The sequence below is a fragment of the Clarias gariepinus genome, unplaced genomic scaffold (genome assembly GCF_024256425.1).
Source record: "Clarias gariepinus isolate MV-2021 ecotype Netherlands unplaced genomic scaffold, CGAR_prim_01v2 scaffold_34, whole genome shotgun sequence".
Lineage (NCBI taxonomy): Eukaryota > Metazoa > Chordata > Actinopteri > Siluriformes > Clariidae > Clarias > Clarias gariepinus.
The window spans coordinates 408,178-432,500 of record NW_026521001.1 but is presented as its reverse complement, the minus strand read 5'-3'; the positions used below and the strand labels follow the sequence as shown (position 1 = coordinate 432,500).

The following is a 24,323-nucleotide window of genomic DNA, read 5'->3' as shown; positions in this document are numbered from 1 at the left end:
TAATATTATCTACATGAGCTTCAAATGAAAGGCTGGAATCTATAATCACACCAAGGTCTTTCACTGTTGCACTTGATGGAACAGAAAGGCCATCTAAAGTTACGGTGTGATCTAAAATTTTACTCCTAGCTGTATGCGGTCCTATGACTAGAACTTCTGTCTTATCCGGATTAAGCAGAAGGAAGTTAATTAGCATCCAATTTCTTATGTCCTGCACATTGCTCAACTTTAGTAAGCTGTTTTTTTTCATCAGGTTTTGCTGAGACATATAACTGTGTGTCGTCAGCATAACAATAAAAACTAATACCATGTTAACGGATTATGTTGCCCAGAGGTAGCATGTAAAGGGAAAAAAGTAGTGGACCTAAAACTGAACCCTGCGGAACGCCAAACTCCACTAGAGAACATGCAGAATAATCACCATTTAAGTCTACATACTGATAACGATGAGTCAGATAGGATCTGAGCCAGGAGAGGGCTGTACCCTTAATTGCTACTACATTTTCTAATCTGTAAAGAAGAATAGCGTGATCAATGGTGTCAAAAGCTGCACTGAGGTCGAGTAACACATGCATAGTTACACAACCCTGATCAGAGGCCAATAGGATGTAATTTACTACTTTAACGAGCGCTGTCTCTGTGCTGTGATGAGGCCTAAATCCTGACTGATACAGTTCATGTATGCCATTTATATGTAGATATGAGCATAGCTACTATCTTTTCCAGAATCTTAGAGATAAAGGGGAGGTTTGATATTGGCCTGTAATTGGACAGCTGACAGGGGTCGAGGTCAGGTTTCTTAATAATCGGTTTAATAACTGCTAATTTAAAAGATTTTGAAACATAACCAATGCTGAGTGAAGAATTAATTATTCTCAACAGGGGTTCTGTTATTGCTGGTACTATCTGTTTAAGAAAATGTGTTGGTACAGGATCTAATATACAGGTTGATGAATTTGCAGAAGAGATGAGTGAAATTAGTTCATTCTCTTCAAGGGGAGTAAAGTATTCTAGGTTCTGATCTGACATGGCTAGATTAACATCTGCATCAATTACATTGTTCGGTTTCAAAACCTCAACTTTATGCCTAATATTTACAATTTTATTATTAAAAAAGTTCATGAAGTCCTCACTATTGCATGATTATGTTGTGGAGATTTCTGCAGTGGTCTTATTTCTGGTTAATTTGGCTACAGCATTTAATAAATATCTAGGATTATTTTTGTTATTTTCTATAAGAGTGGAGAGATATGTTGATGTAGCTACACTAAGAGCTTTTCTATAGTTCAGGATGCTCTCCTTCCATGCTATTTGAAATACTAACAATGTAGTTTGACGCCATTTACGTTCTAATTTTTGAGCGGCCTGTTTTAAAGTGCGCGTGTGATCGTTATACCAGGGAGCAAGTTTCTTATCTCTAATAAATTTTTTTTTAAACTGGAGCTACATTATCGAAGGTATAGCGAAATGTCGACTCTAAATATCCAGTCGCCTGATCGAGTTCTGTGGGGTCAGACGGTGATCTAATCGAAGTTTGGAACTCTGGGAGATACTGATAAAACTCTGTTTGGTAGTTGATGTGAATGTACGTCTAGTATGGACATAAATGCTGTCCTCAGAGGGTCTTCTGGATTCTCAAATGAATATTAAAATCTCCAGCAATTAACAATTTGTCTACAGAAATGACTAGGTTTGAGAGGCAGTCAGAAATGTCAAGGGGGCATCATGTGAACACATCATGCTCGAGCACTGTTTTTCCCCCTGTGCTTATAGTAACAGTATTGTCCTTGCTGAATTGTGTTGTTATCTGCATCCAAAGCCTGGAGAAGTCAAATGCACTTTGTCAGGCCTCTACCTTTAGACCTGTCCAACTTGGGTGTCCCACTTTAAGACTAAGCTCCTGCTGGTATAGCTCTTAAGGTCACTGAGGCACGCAAACCTCTGAACACAATAAGGTGGCAATCCCTCAGGGGGAAACTAAAAAATGAAATAAATAAAACAAAATGAAATATCCTTAATCCAGATTTTATCAATTATCGACATAACATTTTATCTTAGCTAATTCCCAAAAACGTTTAACCTAAGGTAAGACTTAACACACTATAACTAGAATATTTACAAATCTGAAAGGTTGTCTTATATATAATATAAAATAATAAGTTAAAACAGATGGGCTATAGAACACATCATATTATATATATATATATATATATATATATATATATATATATATATATATATGGGTCAATGACGCGACGCACCCTTTTTCTGTCCGGGTTAATTTTATTTTGCAGAAAAAACTAAAAAATACATAATTTCTCATCTACTTGTTATACCCTCTTTACCTACTAAACCACTCTAACTTCTCCAAATTTTTAAGTTTTTCATAATTTTTCTGCTATCCGAAGTGCCAAAACACCATATGGGGCGACCGTCCGGCCTTGACTTTAGTTAGGACAACTGGTTTAAAAAGACTTTAAATCAACTTAAATATATCCCTTTTCCTAGTTGGCATAATTTTAAACATGTTTTACATCCATTGACAAAACTATAAAGCATTTGCTCATATATTTCTATCATGATATACAAACGAATGTTGTCCGAATTATGTTGATTCTATCCATTTCATCCGGGGCGACCATCAACAAACCACAATTTTGGGACCTTTATTTTAAAAAACATCTCAAGGATGGGATACTGCATCCACCAGACACAAGTGAAGACCCCCTGGAAACAACTGTATAGTAAATCAGTCTCTCTCATATAGTAAGAAAAAGCTGTTTTTTAACTGCTGTAATGTCGTAGTCACTTTTGGTCATCATGTGGGGCGACCACCCAAAAACTGTGAATTATAATTTCTTTCCACAAATCTATATTTTGATGATAAATTTGATAGTGCTTTGTCACTAGAAGAAGCTAGTTTGGTTTCTGAGGCTGTTAGCCTGTTATACTTGAGTAAACTTGAAAACATCATATGGGGCGACCGAGTATCATGTGGGGCGACCACTGCTGAGTGTTTTAAATGATAGATATATGTCCTATAATTGTAGTTTTCATATTCTATACATCAATTATATACGTAGAGTTAATTGTTTAAGTATAATTATTTGTATATTTTATCTTTTTTTTTCTAAATTCAGCCATTTTCCATTCCTTTTATAGGGATAAACATTTATTTTAACTGGATAATGAAGGGGACTCATAAAACAAGAAAGGGCACCAAAGTTTATCTTTCTTCATCAGTTTATCTACTTACTGATATGAGTTTAACTAGTCTTAATGATGCATAAAAATGTGAATTCTGAGATATATTACGGTCGCCCCAGATGACTTTTTTTAAGGCTATGTTTTATTAACTTAAGTGTAAAAACACTAAAATGACAATTTTTTTTTACTTTTCTTTATAAAGGCGTGTGTACACTACATTCCAAAGGTTTAGAAAATGGCCAAACATATCCATATTTTTGGTATTTTAAAAGTTACTTTTTTTAACTTAAAAAGTTATTTTTCTTATATATATATATATATATATATATATATACACACACACACACACTCACCTAAAGGTTTATTAGGAACACCACACTAATATGGTGTTTTACCCCCTTTCGCCTTCAGAACTGCCTTAATTCTACGTGGCATTGATTCAACAAGGTGCTGAAAGCATTCTTTAGAAATGTTGGCCCATATTGATAGGATAGCATCTTGCAGTTGATGGAGATTTGTGTGATGCACATCCAGGGCACGAAGCTCTCGTTCCACCACATCCCAAAGATGCTCTATTGGGTTGAGATCTGGTGACTGTGGGGGCCATTTTAGTACAGTGAATTCATTGTCATGTTCAAGAAACCAATTTGAAATGATTCGAGCTTTGAGACATGGTGCATTATCCTGCTGGAAGTAGCCATCAGAGGATGGGTACATGGTGGTCATAAAGGGATGGACATGGTCAGAAACAATGCTCAGGTAGCCCGTGGCATTTAAACGATGCCCAATTGGCACTTATGGGCCTAAAGTGTGGTAAGAAAACATCCTCCACACCATTACACCACTACCACCAGCCTGCACAGTGGTAACAAGGCATGATGGTATGACAATTCTGAGCGTGTGGTTTCAATTCAATTCATTGTATAGTGCTTTTAGCAATTTTCATTGCCGCAATCATTGACATTTTGAGAGCAGACAAAGCACTTTATGCGCGTGCAACGTCTCCACTGCGCGCTCAATAGCTCGATTCTGCGCGTGCAGTTCCTCCCCTGCTCGCTCAACGTGTTCTCCGCACACGCGCGACTTCTCGATTCTGTGCGCGTTTGACTCTGTCTGTACACTCGCACAACTTTGACCAGCGTTACAAAACTGTCACAAAACCAGCCAATCACCGACTTCCACACACTGCTTCTGATTGACTGTTTCTCCTCCAATCAAGTGGCACTACTATCGACCGCTTAACGGAAGCATTGTAAATAAAGGTTTATACGTAAAGCGACCGAGTTGTCAGATTAGAATTTTAGTCGATGTAGTCTAACAATGAGCTATATGGATAATTAGATAAGTAAATAAAAACACACAATGGACAAACGAAACTGGTATATACTAATACTTAATTATATAAAAATAAATATTATAATATTTGTTTATAATATTTATAAGTAAATGCAAATTTATTTACATTGCTTCCCTTATATAATTTTTCATTTGTATATAATTATATATAATAATATAATTTAAATTTCTTATTATTTTCTTTTGATTTTGTAAAGCTTCTTTGAGACAATGACCATTTTAAAAGCACTATATAAATTATAGTATGCGTTATGCGGTTGATATTGCCAGCTGATAGAGAAGGAACAGCCAATCAGAAGTAGTGTGTGGAAGTCTGTGATTGGCTGGTTTTGTGACAGTTTTGTAACGCTGGACAAAGTTGAGCGAGCGTACAGGCAGAGTCGAGCCGCACAGAAAATAAATGTTGCACACTCGTGCAGGCAGAGTCGAGCGTGCACAGAATTGAGAAGTTGCACGTGCGCGGAGAACACGTTGAGCGAGCAGGGGAGACATTGCACGCGCATAGAGTGCTTTGTCTGCTCTCAAAATGTCAAACCACGCGCTCAGAATTGTGGCAGGAATATAACGCCATATGATGGATCCATGTTCTCATTCTGTTTACGCCAAATTCTGACTCTACCATTTGAATGTCTCAACAGAAATTGAGACTCATCAGACCAGGCAAAATTTTTCCAGTCTTTAAATGGTGAGCTCGTGCAAATTGTAGCCTCTTTTTCCTATTTGTAGTGGAGATGAGTGGTATCCGGTGGGGTCTTCTGTTGTTGTAGCCCATCCGCCTTAAGGTTGTTCATGTTGTGGCTTCACAAACGCTTTGCTGCATACCTCGGTTGTAACGAGTGGTTATTTCAGTCAAAGTTGCTCTTTTATTTCAAATTCAAATTTTATTTGTCACATACACAGTCATACACAGTGCGAAATGTAGTGAAATGCTTACATAAGTAATAAATATCAATAAAAGAAATATGATAGAAAATTTAAATAAAAAAATTAAATAAAATTTAACCAGAAAAATAGAAACTAAAAATAGAAACTGAAAATAGAAACTGAAAATAGAAAATTTAAATAAAAAAATTAAATAAAATTTAACTAGAAAAAATAGAACTAAAAATAGAAACTGAAAATAGAAATATACTGTACAAATAGAACTATCATGGTGTGCAAATATGCATAGAAAAAGTGACTTTGTGCAATGGTTATTAAAGTGTCTTTGTGCAATGGTCCAGAATGTAAACGTAAACATGTAGTGTAAATGTGATGTGCGTGGAGTTGTCCATAGTGTCCATGGATGTATAAAGATTGATTGATTGATTGTGAAAATTGTGAAAATATTGTTAGTTTTGCATAGTGGTGTGGTTGAGAGACCTTATCGCCTGCGGGAAGAAGCTCCTCCTCAGTCTCTCTGTGTTGGCCCTCAGGGAGTGGAATCGCTTCCCAGACCGCAACAGAGTGAACAGTCCATTGTTGGGGTGGCTGAGGTCCTTCACGACCTTCCTGGCCTTGGTCCAGCACCGCTTGGTGTAGATTGAGTGCAGGTCAGGGAGCTCGGTGCAGATGATGCGCTCAGCTGATCGCACCACCCTCTGTAGAGCTCGTCTGTCCTGCATGGTGCTGTTCCCGAACCAGGTCGTGATGTTTCCCGTCAGGATGCTCTCTATGGTGCAGGAGTAAAAATTCCTGAGCACCTTGGAGGGCAGTCTAAAGTCTCTCAAGCGTCTAAGGTGGTACAGATGCTGCCGGGCCTTTTTTACCACGGTGTTGATGTGACAGGACCATGTCAGGTCCTGCGTGATGTAAACACCGAGGTATCTGAAGCTGTCCACTCTCTCCACTGGGCTCCTGTTGATAATGGGGGTCTGGTAGTTCCTCACCTGCTTTGTACTGAAGTCCACTATCAGCTCCTTTGTCTTGCTGACGTTCAGGAGGAGATTGTTCCTCTGGCACCAGTTGTCCAGATTTCCAACCTCCTCCAGGTAGGCCGTCTCATCGTTGTTGGTGATCAGGCCCACCACGACAGTGTCGTCAGCAAACTTGATGACGGTGGTGGAGTTGGTAGTGGCCACGCAGTCAGAGGTGTACAAAGAGTACAGGAGGGGGCTCAGAACACAACCCTGGGGGGCTCCAGTACTGAGAGTGATGGAGGCTGAGACATGTCCGCCCATCCTTACTGCCTGTGGTCTGCCAGTCAGAAAATTGGAGATCCACTGACACATGGATGAGCTGAGTCCCAGGTGCTCCAGCTTGGTGGTGAGTGTGGAGGGAATTATGATATTAAATGCAGAGCTGTAGTCGATGAAGAGCATTTTCACATAATTCCCCCTCCAGTGAGTGTCCAGGTGAGTGAGAGATGTATGGAGGAGATGTGGGATTGCATCGTCCGTGGAACGGTTTGGACGGTATGCAAACTGTAGTCGGTCCAGTGTGTCTGGTAGTAAAGAAATGATGAAGTCCCTGACCAGGCGTTCAAAGCACTTCATCACTACTGAGGTGAAGGCTACAGGGCGATAGTCATTGAGAGAAGCAGGATGTGGTTTCTTTGGGATAGGAACAATAATGGACTCTTTGAAGCATGTGGGGATAACCGACTGAGATAAAGAGATGTTGAATATCTCAGTGAACACAGGTGCTAGCTGGTCTGCGCAGGCTCTGAGAATACGACCTGAGATGCCGTCTGGTCCTGCTGCTTTCCTGGTGTTCACTCTCTTGAAGGCTTTCCTCACGTCATGCTCGGTAATGATGAACGCGCTTCCGGTGCTGGCAATGACTTCCTGTCTGCAGCCATTAGCGCCCCTAGCATTAGCATCGCTAGTGTCTTTAGCTGCAGCCTCGAAGCGAGCATAGAAATTGTTCAGCTCGTCATACTGGATGTTGTTGCTTTATAATCCGTAATTGTCCTTAGTCCCTGCCACAGGCTCCTAGAGTCACTCTGTTGAAGTTGTGACTCTAGTTTCCTCCCGTAGCGCTGCTTCGCCTCTTTCACCGCCTTCCGGACGCTGTATGACGCAGCCTTGTACGATTCCATGTCCCCCAACGCGAGTCCCGTGTTGTAGGCAGCGGTGCGAGATTTCAGAGCGTCGCGGATGGTTTTATCCACCCACGGCTTCTGGTTGGGAAACGTTCTAATAGTCTTTTTTTTCCACGGTATCATCCGCTAGTTTCCCGATAAATCCCACAACCGCTTCCGTATACACGCTGACGTCATCGGAGCTGTTTCTGAACATGTCCCAGTCTGCGTCATCGAGTGCGTCCTGTAACGCGGCCACCGATTGGTCCGTCCAGCGCGCGACCTCCCTTTGAACCGGAACTTCCTGTTTCAGCCTCTGTTTGTATTTTGGCATGAGGAGGATGGCAGCGTGGTCGGATTTAACAAACGGTGGACGAGATTGTGCCTTGTAGCCGTCCTTGACCGTTGTATAACAATGATCCAGTGTCCTTTCGCCCCTGGTGGGGCAGCTAATGTGCTGATAAAAGTTCAGCGCTGCGCGTTTAAGGCTAGCACTGTTAAAATCCCCCGCCACAATAAGCGCAGCGTCCCGGTGTTTTGTTTGGTGCTGTGTGAGTGCCTCATGCAGCTCGCACAAGGCAGTGTCCGTGTCCGCTTGTGGTTTAAAATAAACGGCACTGATTATGACCGATGTAAACTTCCGAGGTAGATAAAAAGGACGACACATAATGGACAGTAGTTCTAAATTTGGTGTGCAGGAGCGTGTGAGAGGAACAACGCTCGCGCTGTTGCACCAGCTGCTGTTCACCATTAAACACACACCGGCTTCCCTTTGACTTCCCAGAGTCTCGTGTCCTGTCCATGCGGTTAACCGAGAAGAACTCGGCCGGCTGGATGGCGTGGTCCGGCACTGCTGGGTTCAGCCATGTCTCGGTGAAGCAGAAGAGATTGCAGTCCCAAATGTCTCTCTGGAACTTTACCCTGGCCCTGAGGTCATCGAGCTTGTTTTCCAGTGACTGGACGTTGGCGAGCAGGATGCTAGGCAGAGGTGTGCGGTGAGCACGGGCTCTCAGCCTGTTCCTGACGCCGGCTCGTTTCCCTCAGGGCCGCCGCTTCGCGTCGTGTCCTTTGTTCTCCCTCAGGATCTCACTCGGCCAGCTCGGATCCAGAGTTAAAAACGTAGAATTGTGAGTACATTGTATACCAATAGAAACAAGAGTGTCTCTATCATAACTAATGTACTCCATGGTGGTAATTTGACTGGTTTTAAAACGCTAAAAACTAACTTAAAGAACGAAAACAAAGAAAAGGTGGTCGGAGCAGTCGTGACGGCAGCCGACCTCACCGGCGCCATCTTGAGAAAGGACTCAGCTTGACTCAGTCGGCCCATTCTCCTCTGACCTCTAGCATCAACAAGGCATTTTCGCCCACAGGACTGCAGCATACTGGATGTTACTGGATGTCCCGTCCGCGGTAGTGTGCGCGCGCGTCTCCCCGTCCGCGGTAGTGTGCGTGCGCGTCCGCGTGTGTCTCCGTGCGCGTGTGTCCCCTTGTGTCTCTGTGTGTCTCCGTGTGCGTGTGTCCCCAGTGACCGTGTGCGTGTGTCCCCTTGTGTCTCTGTGTGTCCCCAGTGACCGTGTGTGTGTGTCTGTGTCTCTGTGTGTCTCCGTGTGCGTGTGTCCCCAGTGACCGTGTGCGTGTGTGTGTCTGTGTGTGACTGTTCTTACTGTTTGAGTAGTCACTGATTGTGTGTGTCTGTTTTCAGGTCTCTAAATATAAATGATGCAGACAATGACGATAAATACGAGAGGTAAGTAAACACCCACAGACTGATATTCTGATATAGTGTAAGTGGGCTCGTATTCCAAAACACTCATAAACCAAATTAAATTTTCCCGTAAGAAATAATGGAAACCTAAATTATTCGTTCTACAGCCAAAAAACAAAAAATACATAAAAATAATTAATTCCTTTTTAAAAAAGTATAAAATCCCGGCAGATAAGCGTTTCCCTTTGTGCACGCAGGCACTGTATGTGCGTGTGTGTGCGTGTGTGTCTGGCTAGAGTAAGTGGAGACTCTTGCTTTCAGCCCCTCCTGTCTCCCCCTCCTCATCTTACACATTAAAACTTTCTCCTCTCGTTTAAACAGACACACACACACATTAACGAAAAGACTGTTGTTCTCCTCTAAATTATTAAAGCTTTTATGCTTTTTTATGTTGCTTGCGACAGCGTAACAGCTCGTTAATTTATTCCTCGTGTAATGATTAGGACAAACTGGTCCATGTCTGTTCTTTTATTTTCTGCATTGTCAAGTTATAGTACAAACTTTCTGGTGTATCTTGCTCTTAAATCCAATAAAAAAAAACTACTGTAGAACAAAACTCATGCTCTACATCCTAGGTTACATCTCGCATTCGCGTCCACACACCGGACTGCATTACCCACAATGTATCCTGCACTGGACTACACTTCCATAAACAGCGGTCATAAATCAACGTCTCTCTACCGCTACACTGTTTTATTCAATTCAATTTCATTTGTATAGCGCTTTTAACGATTTACATCATCACAAAGCAGCTTTACACAATCAAAAGAATTAAGTTTGTATGAAATGTAAATTTCATAGAGGCTCAGGTAGACTGTGAGAAATTCCAGTCCTGAACTATTGAGCGACTGAAGTCACAGGTCCTCAGAGAACAGCTGTCTGCATCAGTCGAGGACAGGACCACCTTCATGGAAAAGTGGAACCATCCCCAGTCACCACACGCATTCCAGGCAGACCACACGGGGGCATCCATGTGATGAGATTGCCAACCAGAGGCAGGACTCCAGGATGAGTTAGAGAGGTCCAGCGGGCAGAGGGGGTCCAGGATCACTGGCAGCTCAGGAGCAACATGTATAGCTCGACAGAGAGATAGGTAGAGGAAAAAGGAGAGGGAGGGAGAGAGAGAGAGAGCAGAAAAGGAGAGAGCAAAGAGATGGAGAAATAACAGTTAGGTATGGTCACAGTCGAACAATGTAAAAGGTGAATGTATATTTAGTGCAGAGTGCAAGCAAAGACTCCGGCAGGACTAACTATGACAGGATAACTAAAAAGGGAGAGCCAGAAGAAAACACAAACTGAGGGCTTCCAGAGATGTAAGGCAACCAATCACCTCACCGTCAACAAACCTGAGTGATCAATGAGAGTGCGGAAGACAGCATCCAAACATACCAGTTCACCTAATAATCTACGTCCATGAGTCCCCCAGATCTGCTCCTTTACCTAAGGCAAATCTATTTATAAAAATGCTTGGCTAAATAAATAGGTTTTTAGCCTGGACTTAAACACTGAGACTGTGTCTGAGTCCCGAACACTATTTGGAAGACTATTCCATAACTTTAGGGCTTTGTAAGAAAAGGCTCTGCCCCCTGCTGTAGTTTTAATAATATGCGGTACTGACAAGCAGCCTGCATCCTTTGATCGAAGTAGGCGTGGCGGATTGTAAGACACTAGCAGTTCACTCAGATACTGCGGTGCGAGACCATTTAATGCTTTATACGTCAAGAGTAGCATTTTAAAATCGATGCGAAATTTCACAGGAAGCCAATGCAATGTGGATAAGATAGGGGTGATGTGCTCATATCTTCTGGTTCGAGTGAGGACTCTCGCTGCTGCATTCTGGACTAATTGAAGCTTGTTTAAGCACCTAGTTGAACAACTAGACAGTAAGGCGTTACAGTAATCCAACCTAGACGTGATAAAAGCATGAACTAGTTTTTCTGCATCATTTGTTGACAATATATTTCTTATCTTGGCAATATTTCTGAGGTGAAAGAATTTTATCCTGGTAATATTATCTACATGTGCTTCAAATGAAAGGCTTGAATCTATAATCACACCGAGGTCTTTTACTGTTGCACTTTATGGAACAGAAAGGCCATTTAAAATCACAGTGTGATCAGAAAGCTTACTTCTAGCTGCTTGTGGTCCTATGACTAGAACTTCTGTCTTATCAGGATTAAGCAGAAGGAAATTAATTAACATCCAATTTCTTATGTCCTGCACACATTGCTCAACTTTAGTAAGCTGGTTTTTCTCATCTGGTTTTGCTGAAACGTATACTTGTGTGTCATCAGCATAACAATGAAAACTAATACCATGTTTACGAATTATGTTGCCTAGAGGAAGCATGTAAAGGGAAAAAAGCAGTGGGCCTAAAACAGAACCCTGTGGAACACCAAACTCAACTTGAGAACATGAGGAATGGTCACCATCTAAATCTACAAACTGATAACGATCAGTCAAATAGGATCTGAGCCATAAGAGGGCCATTACCTTAATTCCTACTACATTTTCTAATCTGTGAAGGAGAATACTATGATCAATAGTGTCAAAAGCTGCACTGAGGTCGAGTAACACAAGTATAGTGACACAACCCTGATCAGAGGCCACTAGGAGGTCATTTACTACTTTAACGAGTGCAATCTCTGTGCTGTGATGATGCCTAAATCCTGACTGATACAGTTCAGGTATGCTATTCCTATGTAGATATGAACATAGCTGTTGTGATACTACCTTTTCCAGAATTTTAGAGATAAACAGGAGGTTTGATATCGGCCTGTAATTGGAAAGCTGACAGGGGTCAAGGTCAGGTTTTTTGATTAAGGAACATACCCACTGCTGAGTAAACAGTTAATTAATTTTAACAGGGGTTCTGTTATTGCTGGAACTATCTGCTTGAGAAAATGTGTCGGTATAGGATCTAATTCACAGGTTGACGATTTTGAAGAGGAGATGAGTGAAATTAGTTCACTCGCTTCAAGAGGAGTAAAGTATTCTAGATTCTGATGTGATGTGATTAATTTATCATCTGTATCACTTAAATTGTCTGGTTTTAAAGCCTGAATTTTTTGCCTAATATTTATGATTTTGTTATTGAAAAAGTTCATGAAATTCTCACTACTGTATGTTGTTGTTGTGGAGATTTCTGCAGTGGTCTTGTTTTTAGTTAATTTAGCTATGGTATTAAATAAAAATCTAGGATTATTTTTGTTATTTTCTATAAGAGTGGAGAGAAACATTGACCTAGCAGCACTGAGAGCTCTTCTATAGTTCAGGATGCTCTCCTTCCATGCTATTTGGAAAACTAACAATTTAGTTTGACGCCATTTGCGTTCTAATTTTCGAGCGGTTTGTTTTAGAGTGCGTGTGTGATCGTTATACCAAGGAGCGAGTTTCTTATTTCTAATTATTTTTCTTTTAATTGGAGCTACATTATCTAAGCTATGACGAAGTGTTGACTCTAGATATTTAGTCGCTTGATTGTGTTCTGTGGAATCAAATGGCGATCCAATCAAAGTTGATAACTCTGGAAGATTTTCGATAAAGCTCTGTGTGGTATTTGATGTGAATGTACGTTTAAGGCGGTAGCGCGATGCTGTGCGTACATTACTATGAGACACTTTAATCGAGACAAGACAGTGATCTGATATAACTTCAGACTGTGGAATTGTAATTATGTTTCTTATACTTAATCCGAAGGATAATATTAAGTCCAAAGTGTGGCCTGCTTTATGAGTGGGTCCTACTACACACTGATTTACTCCTACTGAGTCCAGTATGGACATAAATGCTGTTCTCAAAGGGTCTTCTGGATTCTCAAAATGAATATTAAAATCTCCAGCAATTAACGCTTTGTCTACGGAAACGACGAGGTTTGAAAGGAAATCTGCAAATTCACAGAGAAATTCAGAGTACGGCCCTGGGGGTCTGTAAATGATAATTAGCGGAATCGTCTGAGCTGACTTTATGTTACTATAGAGAATTTCGAATGCATTAAATTTAAATCTGTGTTTTTGCACGATAGCCAGATTATCGTTGTAAATAACTGCAACGCCTCTTCCTCTACCAGTTAACCGAGGCTGGTGTATGTAGCTGTATCCAGGAGGACTAGCTTCATTTAGAGCTACATACTCGTCCTGTTTAATCCAGGTTTCAGTTAAACATGATATATCAAACTCCTGGTCTGTGATAGTTTCGTTAATAATAACTGCTTTAGATGCGAGAGATCTAATATTTAACAGTCCTAGCTTCAGATCAGAGGTGCCGGCTGCGCATTCAGTCTGATCTGAGTTTGTAATATCTATGTTAATTAAATTATTAAAACAGACTTTCTGAGTCTTTCTAAATTTGTTTTTAGCTCGGGGAACAGACACAGTCTCAATACAGTGAACCCTGGGTGACGACTTTATGCAGCTAGCAGACGGTTGGTTTAGCCTGTCTGTCTGCTCCCTGGCCTGGGCTCTGGATTGTCACCGATTAACTAGGCCTCTTCTGAGACTATGAGCTATACTACAGGAAATGAGAGCAGCACCTTCCCGAGTGGGATGAACACCGTCCCGCCCTAACGGGCCAGTTTTACCCTCAAAGGTTTTCCAATTATCTATAAAGCCCACGTTTTTTCGGAGCACCACCTGGACATCCAGCGGTTTAGCGACCATAACCTGCTGTACGTTATGTCACCACGTCTCATTGGAATGGGACCAGAGCATATTACGTCATCGGACATCGCCTTCGCTAATTTAAACACCTCTATTATTCTTACTAATCTTTGACTGACGAAGGCGTATATCATAAGCTCCAGCATGTACCACTATCTTGGAGAACCTGTGCTGTCCTAGAGCCCTAAGATTACCTGCTATGTCCGGTGCTCTGGCTCCCGGAATACACCTAACCACTGCCGCTGGCGCCCCTAAAGGCCTAGCTAATTTCACGTGCCTCATTATAGAGTCTCCTATAACCAGAGCTCTTTTAGGTTTCTCAGCGGGTGCATCACTGAGGAGAGCAAACCTGTTGGACATGTGAAGCGCAGAAGAGGTGTGCTCCGGTGGGCTAGCCTTAGCGTTAGCTTTGGCTGAACGAGTATGCCGCCAAGTCATCACCCACTCGCCCCACTGTGAGGGCTCTAATGCCGGAGTCGGGGGCTGGTTATCTCCGCCTGTGGCACCCAGACTGTCCACTACGGGAATAACACTGCTCTTACACTCTCTAACCCTTTCTAAAGTCTGGATGCGCTCCTCTAACGCTGATATCTTCTTCGTCAGAGTGCTCACTAACACACACCTATCACAAATAAAATTACCACTAACGACGGAGGAAAAATGTCTAAACATCCTGCACTCCACACACTGAACAAGCTAAATATTAGACATGATCTCGTACCTGAGTAGTTATTTGGTGATATATTCCGCTTGTTCTCAGATGATACGCGCGTTCTCCGAAAAACAGAAAAAGGCAAAAATCCAGTAGTATTAAAGCCTGAAAATTAGTTAATGTTATTATTTAGAATAAACAATAAAAGGTAATGTAATTTAAACCCTGATACAAACAAACGAGGAACTTTCGCGGGAACAATATGAAAAACAGGAAGCTACGTCACAGGAACCTCCAACCTTTTATCTGAAATTAGCAATAAACATCGCTAATGACACGCTTGTGAGCGCAAACTAACAGATTCACTGCTGTAAAGTAAAAAAACAAATGACCCAGCACCTTACCTCTGAAAAGATTAGCGACAAAGTTTCTTCAGAGAGCAGAGTGTGTGTCTCTTGCCTTCATTTCGGTGTGCGTGTGTTTTTGTGAATCGGGGCACAGTGTCAAATTACGCTTACACACACAACGCGATGAGGAAGAAAATAGATTTTTAACCTCTGTATTAAGAATTTTTTTTGCCTTACTCGCGCGCACACAGGTGTTATAAGAAACAGTACACGCGCTGTACACACGCGCTTCCAAACACAAAATAAAATATATTTTACACACACACACAGGGTCACAGTGTTATAGTAAACAGTACACGTGTGCACGGATGTTGATTATACCAATAAGAGATGAGCACTAAGACTCAGCAGGGTGAGGATTACCCATAATCCCGCAGCGCAAGAGAGAAAAAAACCGTTGGCTCAGTTGTGATCACGTGACACTCGGCGTCAAAACATGATACTCGGTGCTCGTAAACCAAGATGATGCTCGTTTTTCAAGTTAAATTTATTAAAAATCTTTGGTAGTCTTGCGGAACACTCGTATACCGCATTACTCATAATCCGAGATTCCACTGTATTTATATTTAATAGTTTCTGTTTTCTGTCGTGCAATTAAAGTTCACAAATTAAAGTGAAAACACACAGTGGAGAATGTGTGTTTGTGTGTATTAAATTTTAAAACTGAGAGCATTCACACGGTGTGAGACGTGTGTACTCCCACTTTCACTCTCTTACGCAGAAAGCACCTGAATTCTGATTGCAAACAATTACTGCAGGGAAAAAACACAGAAGATTTTAACATCACAGACAGACAGACACATACACAGACAGACAGACACATACACAGACAGACAGACACATACACAGACAGACAGACAGACACATACACAGACAGACAGACAGACACATACACAGACAGACAGACAGACACATACACAGACAGACAGACACATACACAGACAGACAGACACACACATACACAGACAGACACACACACACATACACAGACAGACACACACACACATACACAGACAGACACACACACCTACACAGACAGACACACACACCTACACAGACAGACACACACACCTACACAGACAGACACATACACAGACAGACACAGATACACAGACAGACACAGACACACACACACACACACACACACACACACACACACATATAGACACAGACACACATACACAGACAGACACATACACAGACAGACACACACACACAGACACACATAGACAGACACAGACACACACAGACAGACACACACACATATAGACACAGACACACACACAAACAGATAGACACAGACACACACACACAGATAGACACAGACACACACACACACAGATAGACACAGACACACACACACACACACACACAGATAGACACAGACACACACACACACACACACACACACACAGATAGACACAGACACACACACACACACACACACACAGATAGACACAGACACACACACACACACAGATAGACACAGACACACACACACACACAGATAGACACACACACACACACAGATAGACACAGACACACACACACACACAGATAGACACAGACACACAGATAGACACAGACACACACACACACACAGACACAGACACACAGATAGACACAGACACACACACACACACAGATAGACACAGACACACAGATAGACACAGACACACACACACACACACAGATAGACACAGACACACACACACACACACAGATAGACACAGACACACAGATAGACACAGACACACACACACACACAGATAGACACAGACACACAGACACACACACAGATAGACACACACACACACACAGATAGACACACACACACACACAGATAGACACAGACACACACACACAGACAGACACAGACACACACACACAGACAGACACAGACACACACACACAGACAGACACAGACACACACACACACAGATAGACACAGACACACACACACACACACAGATAGACACAGACACACAGATAGACACAGACACACACACAGACAGACACACACACAGACAGACACACACACAGACAGACACACACACACACACACACACACACAGATAGACACAGACACACAGATAGACACAGACACACACACACAGATAGACACAGACACACACACACAGATAGACAGACACACAGACGGACTCACACACTGAACGGACAGACAGACAGACACAGACAGACAGACACAGACAGACAGACACAGACAGACAGACACAGACAGACAGACAGACACAGACAGACAGACAGACACAGACAGACAGACAGACACACACACACACACAGATAGACACACACACACACAGATAGACACACACACACACAGATAGACACACACACACACAGATAGACACACACACACAGATAGACACAGACACACACATATAGACACAGACACACACACACACACACACAGATAGACACACACACAGATAGACACACACACAGATAGACACACACACACACAGATAGACACACACACACACACAGATAGACACAAACACACACACAGATAGACACAAACACACACACAGATAGACACAGACACAAACACACACACAGATAGACACAAACACACACACAGATAGACACAGACACAAACACACACAGATAGACACAGACACAAACACACACAGATAGACACAGACACACACACACACAGATAGACACAGACACACACACACACAGATAGACACAGACACACACACACACAGATAGACACAGACACAGACACACACAGATAGACACAGACACACACACACAGATAGACACAGACACACACACACACACACACAGATAGACACAGACACACACACACACACACAGATAGACACAGACACACACACACACACACAGATAGACACAGACACACACACACACACACACAGATAGACACAGACACACAGACACACACACAGATAGACACAGACACACAGACACACACACAGATAGACACAGACACACAGACACACACACACACACAGACACAGACACACAGACACACACACACACACACACACAGATAGACACAGACACACACACACACACACACACAGATAGACACAGACACACACACACACACACAGATAGACACAGACACACACACACACACACAGATAGACACAGACACACACACACACACCCAGATAGACACAGACACACACACACACACACAGATAGACACAGACACACACACACACACACAGATAGACACAGACACACACACACACACACACACACAGATAGACACAGACACACACACACACACAGATAGACACACACACACACACACACACACACACAGATAGACACAGACACACACACACACACACACACACACACAGATAGACACAGACACACACACACACACAGATAGACACAGACACACACACACACACACAGATAGACACAGACACACACACACACACACAGATAGACACAGACACACACACACACACACACAGATAGACACAGACACACACACACACACACAGATAGACACACACACACACAGACAGACACACAGACAGACACACACGCAGACGGCCCCACACGCAGACGGCCCCACACGCAGACCCACGCAGACGGACAGACGGACCCACACGCAGACCCACGCAGACGGACAGACAGACGGACCCACACACAGACGGACACAGACACACACACACACAGACCCACACACAGACCCACACGGACGGACAGACAGACCCACACACACACACGCACAGACAGACCCACACACACGGACAGACAGACTTACACACAGACAGACACAGACAGACACAGACAGACACAGACAGACACAGACAGACACAGACAGACACAGACAGACAGACACACAGACAGACACAGACAGACAGACACACAGACAGACAGACACACAGACAGACACAGACAGACACACAGACAGACACACAGACAGACACAGACAGACACACAGACAGACACAGACAGACACACAGACAGACACAGACACACACACAGACAGACACAGACACACACACAGACAGACACAGACACACACACAGACAGACACAGACAGACAGACAGACACAGACAGACAGACACACACAGACAGACAGACACACACAGACAGACAGACACACACACACAGACAGACACACACACACACACACACACAGACAGACACACACAGACAGACAGACACACACACACACACACACAGACAGACAGACACACACACACACACACAGACAGACACACACAGACACACACACACACACACACAGACAGACAGACACAGACACACACAGACAGACACACACAGACAGACAGACACAGACACACACAGACAGACACACACACACAGACAGACACACACACACAGACAGACACACACACACAGACAGACACACACACCCACACAGACACACAACTGAAACTGTACAAACACCACAAACATATTTATACACACACACAAAAGGTTTTAACACATACATACAAGGTTTTAACACACACACACACACACACACTTGTATAGTAACAAGAGGAACTGAACACATGAAGAAATACATTTCTTTAACATGAAATAATGAATGCAGCCATTCTTCTGTTTAACATACATGTAACAAAGTGTGTCTGTGTGTGTGTGTCTCTGTCTGACTGTCTGTGTGCGACTGTCTGTGTGTCAGGCTCAGACAGCAGGGGAAGGAGGCCGCTCAGCGTGGTGACTTTGAGATGTCCCTGCGGTGTTTCCGGGAGGTGTTCGCTATACGGCCGAGCGACAGGATACGGAGTCGAATCGAGCTCCTGGAGGAGGCCATAAAAAAGCAGGAAGAGGACGAAGACGAGTTTGTTGACGTTCTTGCCAGCGGGTTAATGATGTACAAAGGAATTTACGATCAGCTGTACGAGCACCAGAAAGAGGGCGTGGCCTTCCTCTACAGCTTGCACAAGGACGGGCGGGTCGGTGGCATCCTGGCCGACGACATGGGCCTGGGCAAGACGGTGCAGATCATCGGCTTCCTGTCGGCCATGTACGACGCCGAACTGGCCAATCACACGCTACTGGTCATGCCCACCTCCCTCATCAAGAATTGGCTGAGCGAGTTCAAGCGCTGGACCCCCGGCCTACGCGTGAAAGAGTTTCACGGCAACAGCAAATCGGAGCGCACCCGGAACCTGGAGCGTGTTCAGCGAGGGGGAGGAGCCATCATCACCACCTACCAGATGTTGATCAACAACTGGCAGCAGCTGGCATCATTCGGAGGGCAAGAGTTCTTTTGGGATTACATAATCCTCGACGAGGCACACAAGATCAAAAGCTCATCGACCAAGTCGGCGAAGAGCGTAAGCGCGATCCCGGCGCGGCACCGGATCTTGCTCACCGGCACGCCCGTCCAAAACAACCTGAGGGAGATGTGGGCACTGTTCGACTTTGCCTGCAAGGGGGCGTTGCTGGGCAGCGCCAAGACGTTTAAAACAGAGTACGAGAACCCGATCACCCGGGCGAGGGAGAAAGACGCCACACCCGGGGAGAAAGCGCTCGGGCTGAAGATCTCGCAGAACCTGACCGAGCTCATCAGACCCTACTTTCTGCGCAGAACTAAAGCCGAGGTACAGAACAGGAAGCAGCTCGCGCACAGGGATAAAGAAAAGGCTCAGGATCAGGATGTGTGGAATCAGCAGAGCGCCGTGGTGAAACAGATCCCGTCTCTAACCCGTAAGACAGATCTGATCGTGTGGACTTACCTGAGTGTGGTTCAGGAGGACATCTACAGGCAGTTCATTTCTCTGGACCACATCAAACAGCTGCTGACCACCACGCGCTCGCCGCTAGCTGAGCTCACCGTCATCAAAAAGCTCTGCGACCACCCCAGGCTGCTGTCCGTCCGCGCCGTCACCCAGCTCGGACTCGGGGCGGGGCCGAAGGACTTCCAGGACGACGACGGCCAATCGGCTGTCAGCAGCATCGTGGCCGTCTCCGACGAGACGCTTATCGGCGAGTCGGGAAAGCTTTGCTTCCTGGTGAGGCTGTTGGAGAAACTGAGGGACGAGGGCAAGCGCACACTAGTCTTCTCCCAGTCCAGGAAGATGCTGGACATCATTGAGCACGTGCTGACCAACAGAAAGTTCTGCCTGCTGCGCGTGGACGGGACCATCACCCAGCTTGCAGAAAGGGAGAGGCGCATCACGCTGTTTCAGACGGAAGACCGCTACTCCGTCTTCCTGTTGACCACACAGGTGGGTGGAGTCGGTCTCACCCTCACCGCCGCCAACAGGGTGGTGATCTTTGATCCCAGCTGGAACCCCGCTACTGACGCGCAGGCAGTGGACAGAGCGTACCGCATCGGCCAGACGCACGACGTCATCATTTACAGACTCATCACCTGTGGGACTGTGGAGGAGAAGATCTACAGACGACAGGTAGGCGTGTGCGCATGTCCATGTGTGTGCATGTGTGTGCATGTGTGTCGGGGTGAGGGCGCCTGTAAGTGTGTGTGTCGGGGTGCGCGCACGTGTGTATGTGGTAAATAGAGCGTTGTGAAATCCCCTCAGTTTACCTAAAGCTAGGCTGGAAACTACCAGACACTCAGAGCTGTAACAGACACAATGAAGACTAATAAACACCAAGGTATGAGAGGTGAAATGTCTGTGTGCATGTCCTTGTGTGTGTGTGTGTGTGTGTGTGTGTGTGTGTGTTTGGGAGTGGGGGGGGGTTGGGGGATAGTTGTTTTGTAGCTCTTTCTGTGGTCGCAGTCAAACCTCTGATTATTTTTAAACTTATTCGTCTGCTTGTGTCAGTTTACCCTGTGTATGGGGGCCAGTTTAATGCAAGTTGAACGCACACACATACACGCACCTCAGGCCAGCGACGTCAACAGGAAACAGAGAGAAGGCTGTGTCTGTCTTGTTCAGCTGAAGCTGTCACTCTGAGGCTCTCCGACGTGTGCACACACACACACACACAAACACACACACACACCAGAAACATGAGTTCAATTAATTGAAATTATAGTGTAAATAAAACACTTTATATTGATGTTTCTCTGTGTGTGTTAAATCCTGTGTTCTGCTCCCACAGGTATTTAAGGACTCTCTGATCCGCCAGACAACAGGTGATAAGAAGAACCCGTTTAGGTACTTCTCCAAGCAGGAGCTGAAGGAGCTTTTTACGCTGGAGGATACGCAGTCCTCCTCCACTCAGCTGCAGCTGCAGTCGCTCCACTCGTCCACGTGCCGCGCTGACCCCGAGCTGGAGTGCCACGTCTCTGCTCTGAAGGCCATGAACGTGTTTGGCGTGTCTCACCACGACCTGCTGTTCTCTAACGAGGAGGATGAGGACACGCTCCACGACGAGGAGACTCACTACATCGACCAGCGTGTGCAAAAAGCGCAGGAGCTCGTCCAGGCCGAGTCGCAGCTGCACAGCCTCACGATGGACAGCGTCGGCCAGAACACAGAACCTGCCTGGCTCCGGTTGTCACGGCAAAACACAGCCATCGTTGTTGACAGCAAAAGCCCGCCCTCCCACCATAACCCCGGGCCGTCCGCGGTGGTGGATCTTACCCAGTCGGATGAGCTGGAAATGATAAGCGGAGATGGAGGGATGGAGGTGAAGGACGAGGGTGTGATCGATTTGTCCACGCAGGTGACAGAGGACTGTTCTGTCGGACGGGTGTGTGAGAGCATAAACGAGGAGCAGAGTGTAATCATAAAGGAGAAATCTGATCTCACACACTCTTTTTCAGATCAGAACTCCGTGTATGTCTCCCCCTTAAAACGCTCAGACTCACCTCTGCAGGAGACGGAGTCAAAGATAAATAAAGTCTTCTCAGAGATGGAGCTAGGGTCCCCCGCAGTCTGCGTCCAAAAGGATTCGGACACGTCCGAAGCACTGGAGGGGGCGGGGTTGGAGTCAGCGCCAGGAGACGAGGCAGACTTGTCTAATTCTAGGGCGTTAGTGGAGTCCGACTCCAGAGTTCTAACTGGAGCGGAGTCTTTCCAAGGAAACTTTAACCTGCAGCTGGAGGACAGTGCAGAGCTGCTGTCGGATGACAAGCAGGAGGAGGCGGAGCAGAACGAGGAGGAGCTAAGCACAGGGGGTGAGGACTTCCAGCTGCAGATGGATGACAGCAGGGAGAATTTGGACGAGAGTAACTGCGACAGTGTAAGGCAGAAGACTGGAGTTTTCACGCCAGGAGACGAGTCACTTCTGTGGCCCACCAAGAAGAAGAAGCTGCGCGTCATCTACGATAGTGAAGAGGAGGGGCATGAGAAAGAGGAAGTGGAAAACCCGGTTTTGGCCAGCAGTCCGTTAGCCTGCAGCTTCATCGGCCTCGGGTGTTCCACTCCTAGATCTGTGCTGAGTAACGGAACCAAGCATAGGCGCAGCATGAACGTATCGATCGCATCACGGCGCTCGCTGGTGGAGTCACTGCTGCACGATATGGAGGAAGAGGAGGAGGAGCTAGAGCAGAGGGAGAAGTTTAAAGAGGAGGAGCCAGAAGAGGAAGGGCAGGTGGAAAAGTCAGTGAAAGGTGAGGGGTCAGTTAATGGGGAGGAGTCTATATATGGGGAGGAGTCTATATATGGGGAGGAATCTGTGGGGGCGGAGGAGTCAGTGGAGCAACATAGCTCTAAAAGGGTAGGGTTTAACCAAGCATCTGAAGCTAGCAGAACATGCTCTGATGAATCAGTGTTGGAGGAGGCGGAGCCAAGTGGAGAAACACTTAATTCAGAATACTTGAGTGAGTCTGAGGAGGCAGAGGAGGCGTGTGAGGAGGAGGAGGCGTGTGAGGAGGAAGGGGAGACGTGTGAGGAGGAAGAAAGTAATGGAGCAAAGGATTTCACTGATGAATCGTCTGATGTTGAACTGGCCTCCAGTGAAGTTTTGGATCAGTGTGCGCCCACTGAAGGTCAAAGTCTGACCCCTGATAATGACAAACCTCCAAAGGAAACCTTCAACTCACTGGTGCATTCTGGGAAACGCTGTTTGGCTGAAGGGAGGAAACAGGAAGCATTGGAGTTTTTTCTGAAAGCCATTGACATCAACACTGGAGACACCGAGATACAACTGCTTATTATCCAACTGTACAGACACCTGAGTCACTGACTGACACACACACATATACATACATACACAGACACGTATACCTACAGACACTAGACACACACACACATTTATATTGATGCTATTATTTTCCTCTTTTTTCAGTTTGTATTATATTTGAAATAAAAATGTTGAAATAAATTTAATTATCCTGTTATTAAAATAAACTGTAGCTTTGCTGTG

The 24,323-nt window shown here is 44.7% G+C and overlaps 1 protein-coding gene across 1 annotated transcript in view; it reads left to right on the top strand.

Moving 5' to 3' along the window:
* Positions 1-24,323, top strand: part of ercc6l (excision repair cross-complementation group 6-like) — a 28,754-nt gene extending 4,431 nt beyond the window's left edge. The window contains exons 2-4 of the mRNA XM_053490854.1: positions 9,270-9,314; positions 19,720-21,454; positions 22,113-24,323. Of these exons, the coding sequence (XP_053346829.1) occupies positions 9,270-9,314; positions 19,720-21,454; positions 22,113-24,143 (3,811 nt within the window). The 3' untranslated portion in view covers positions 24,144-24,323. The remainder of the gene's footprint in view (positions 1-9,269; positions 9,315-19,719; positions 21,455-22,112) is intronic.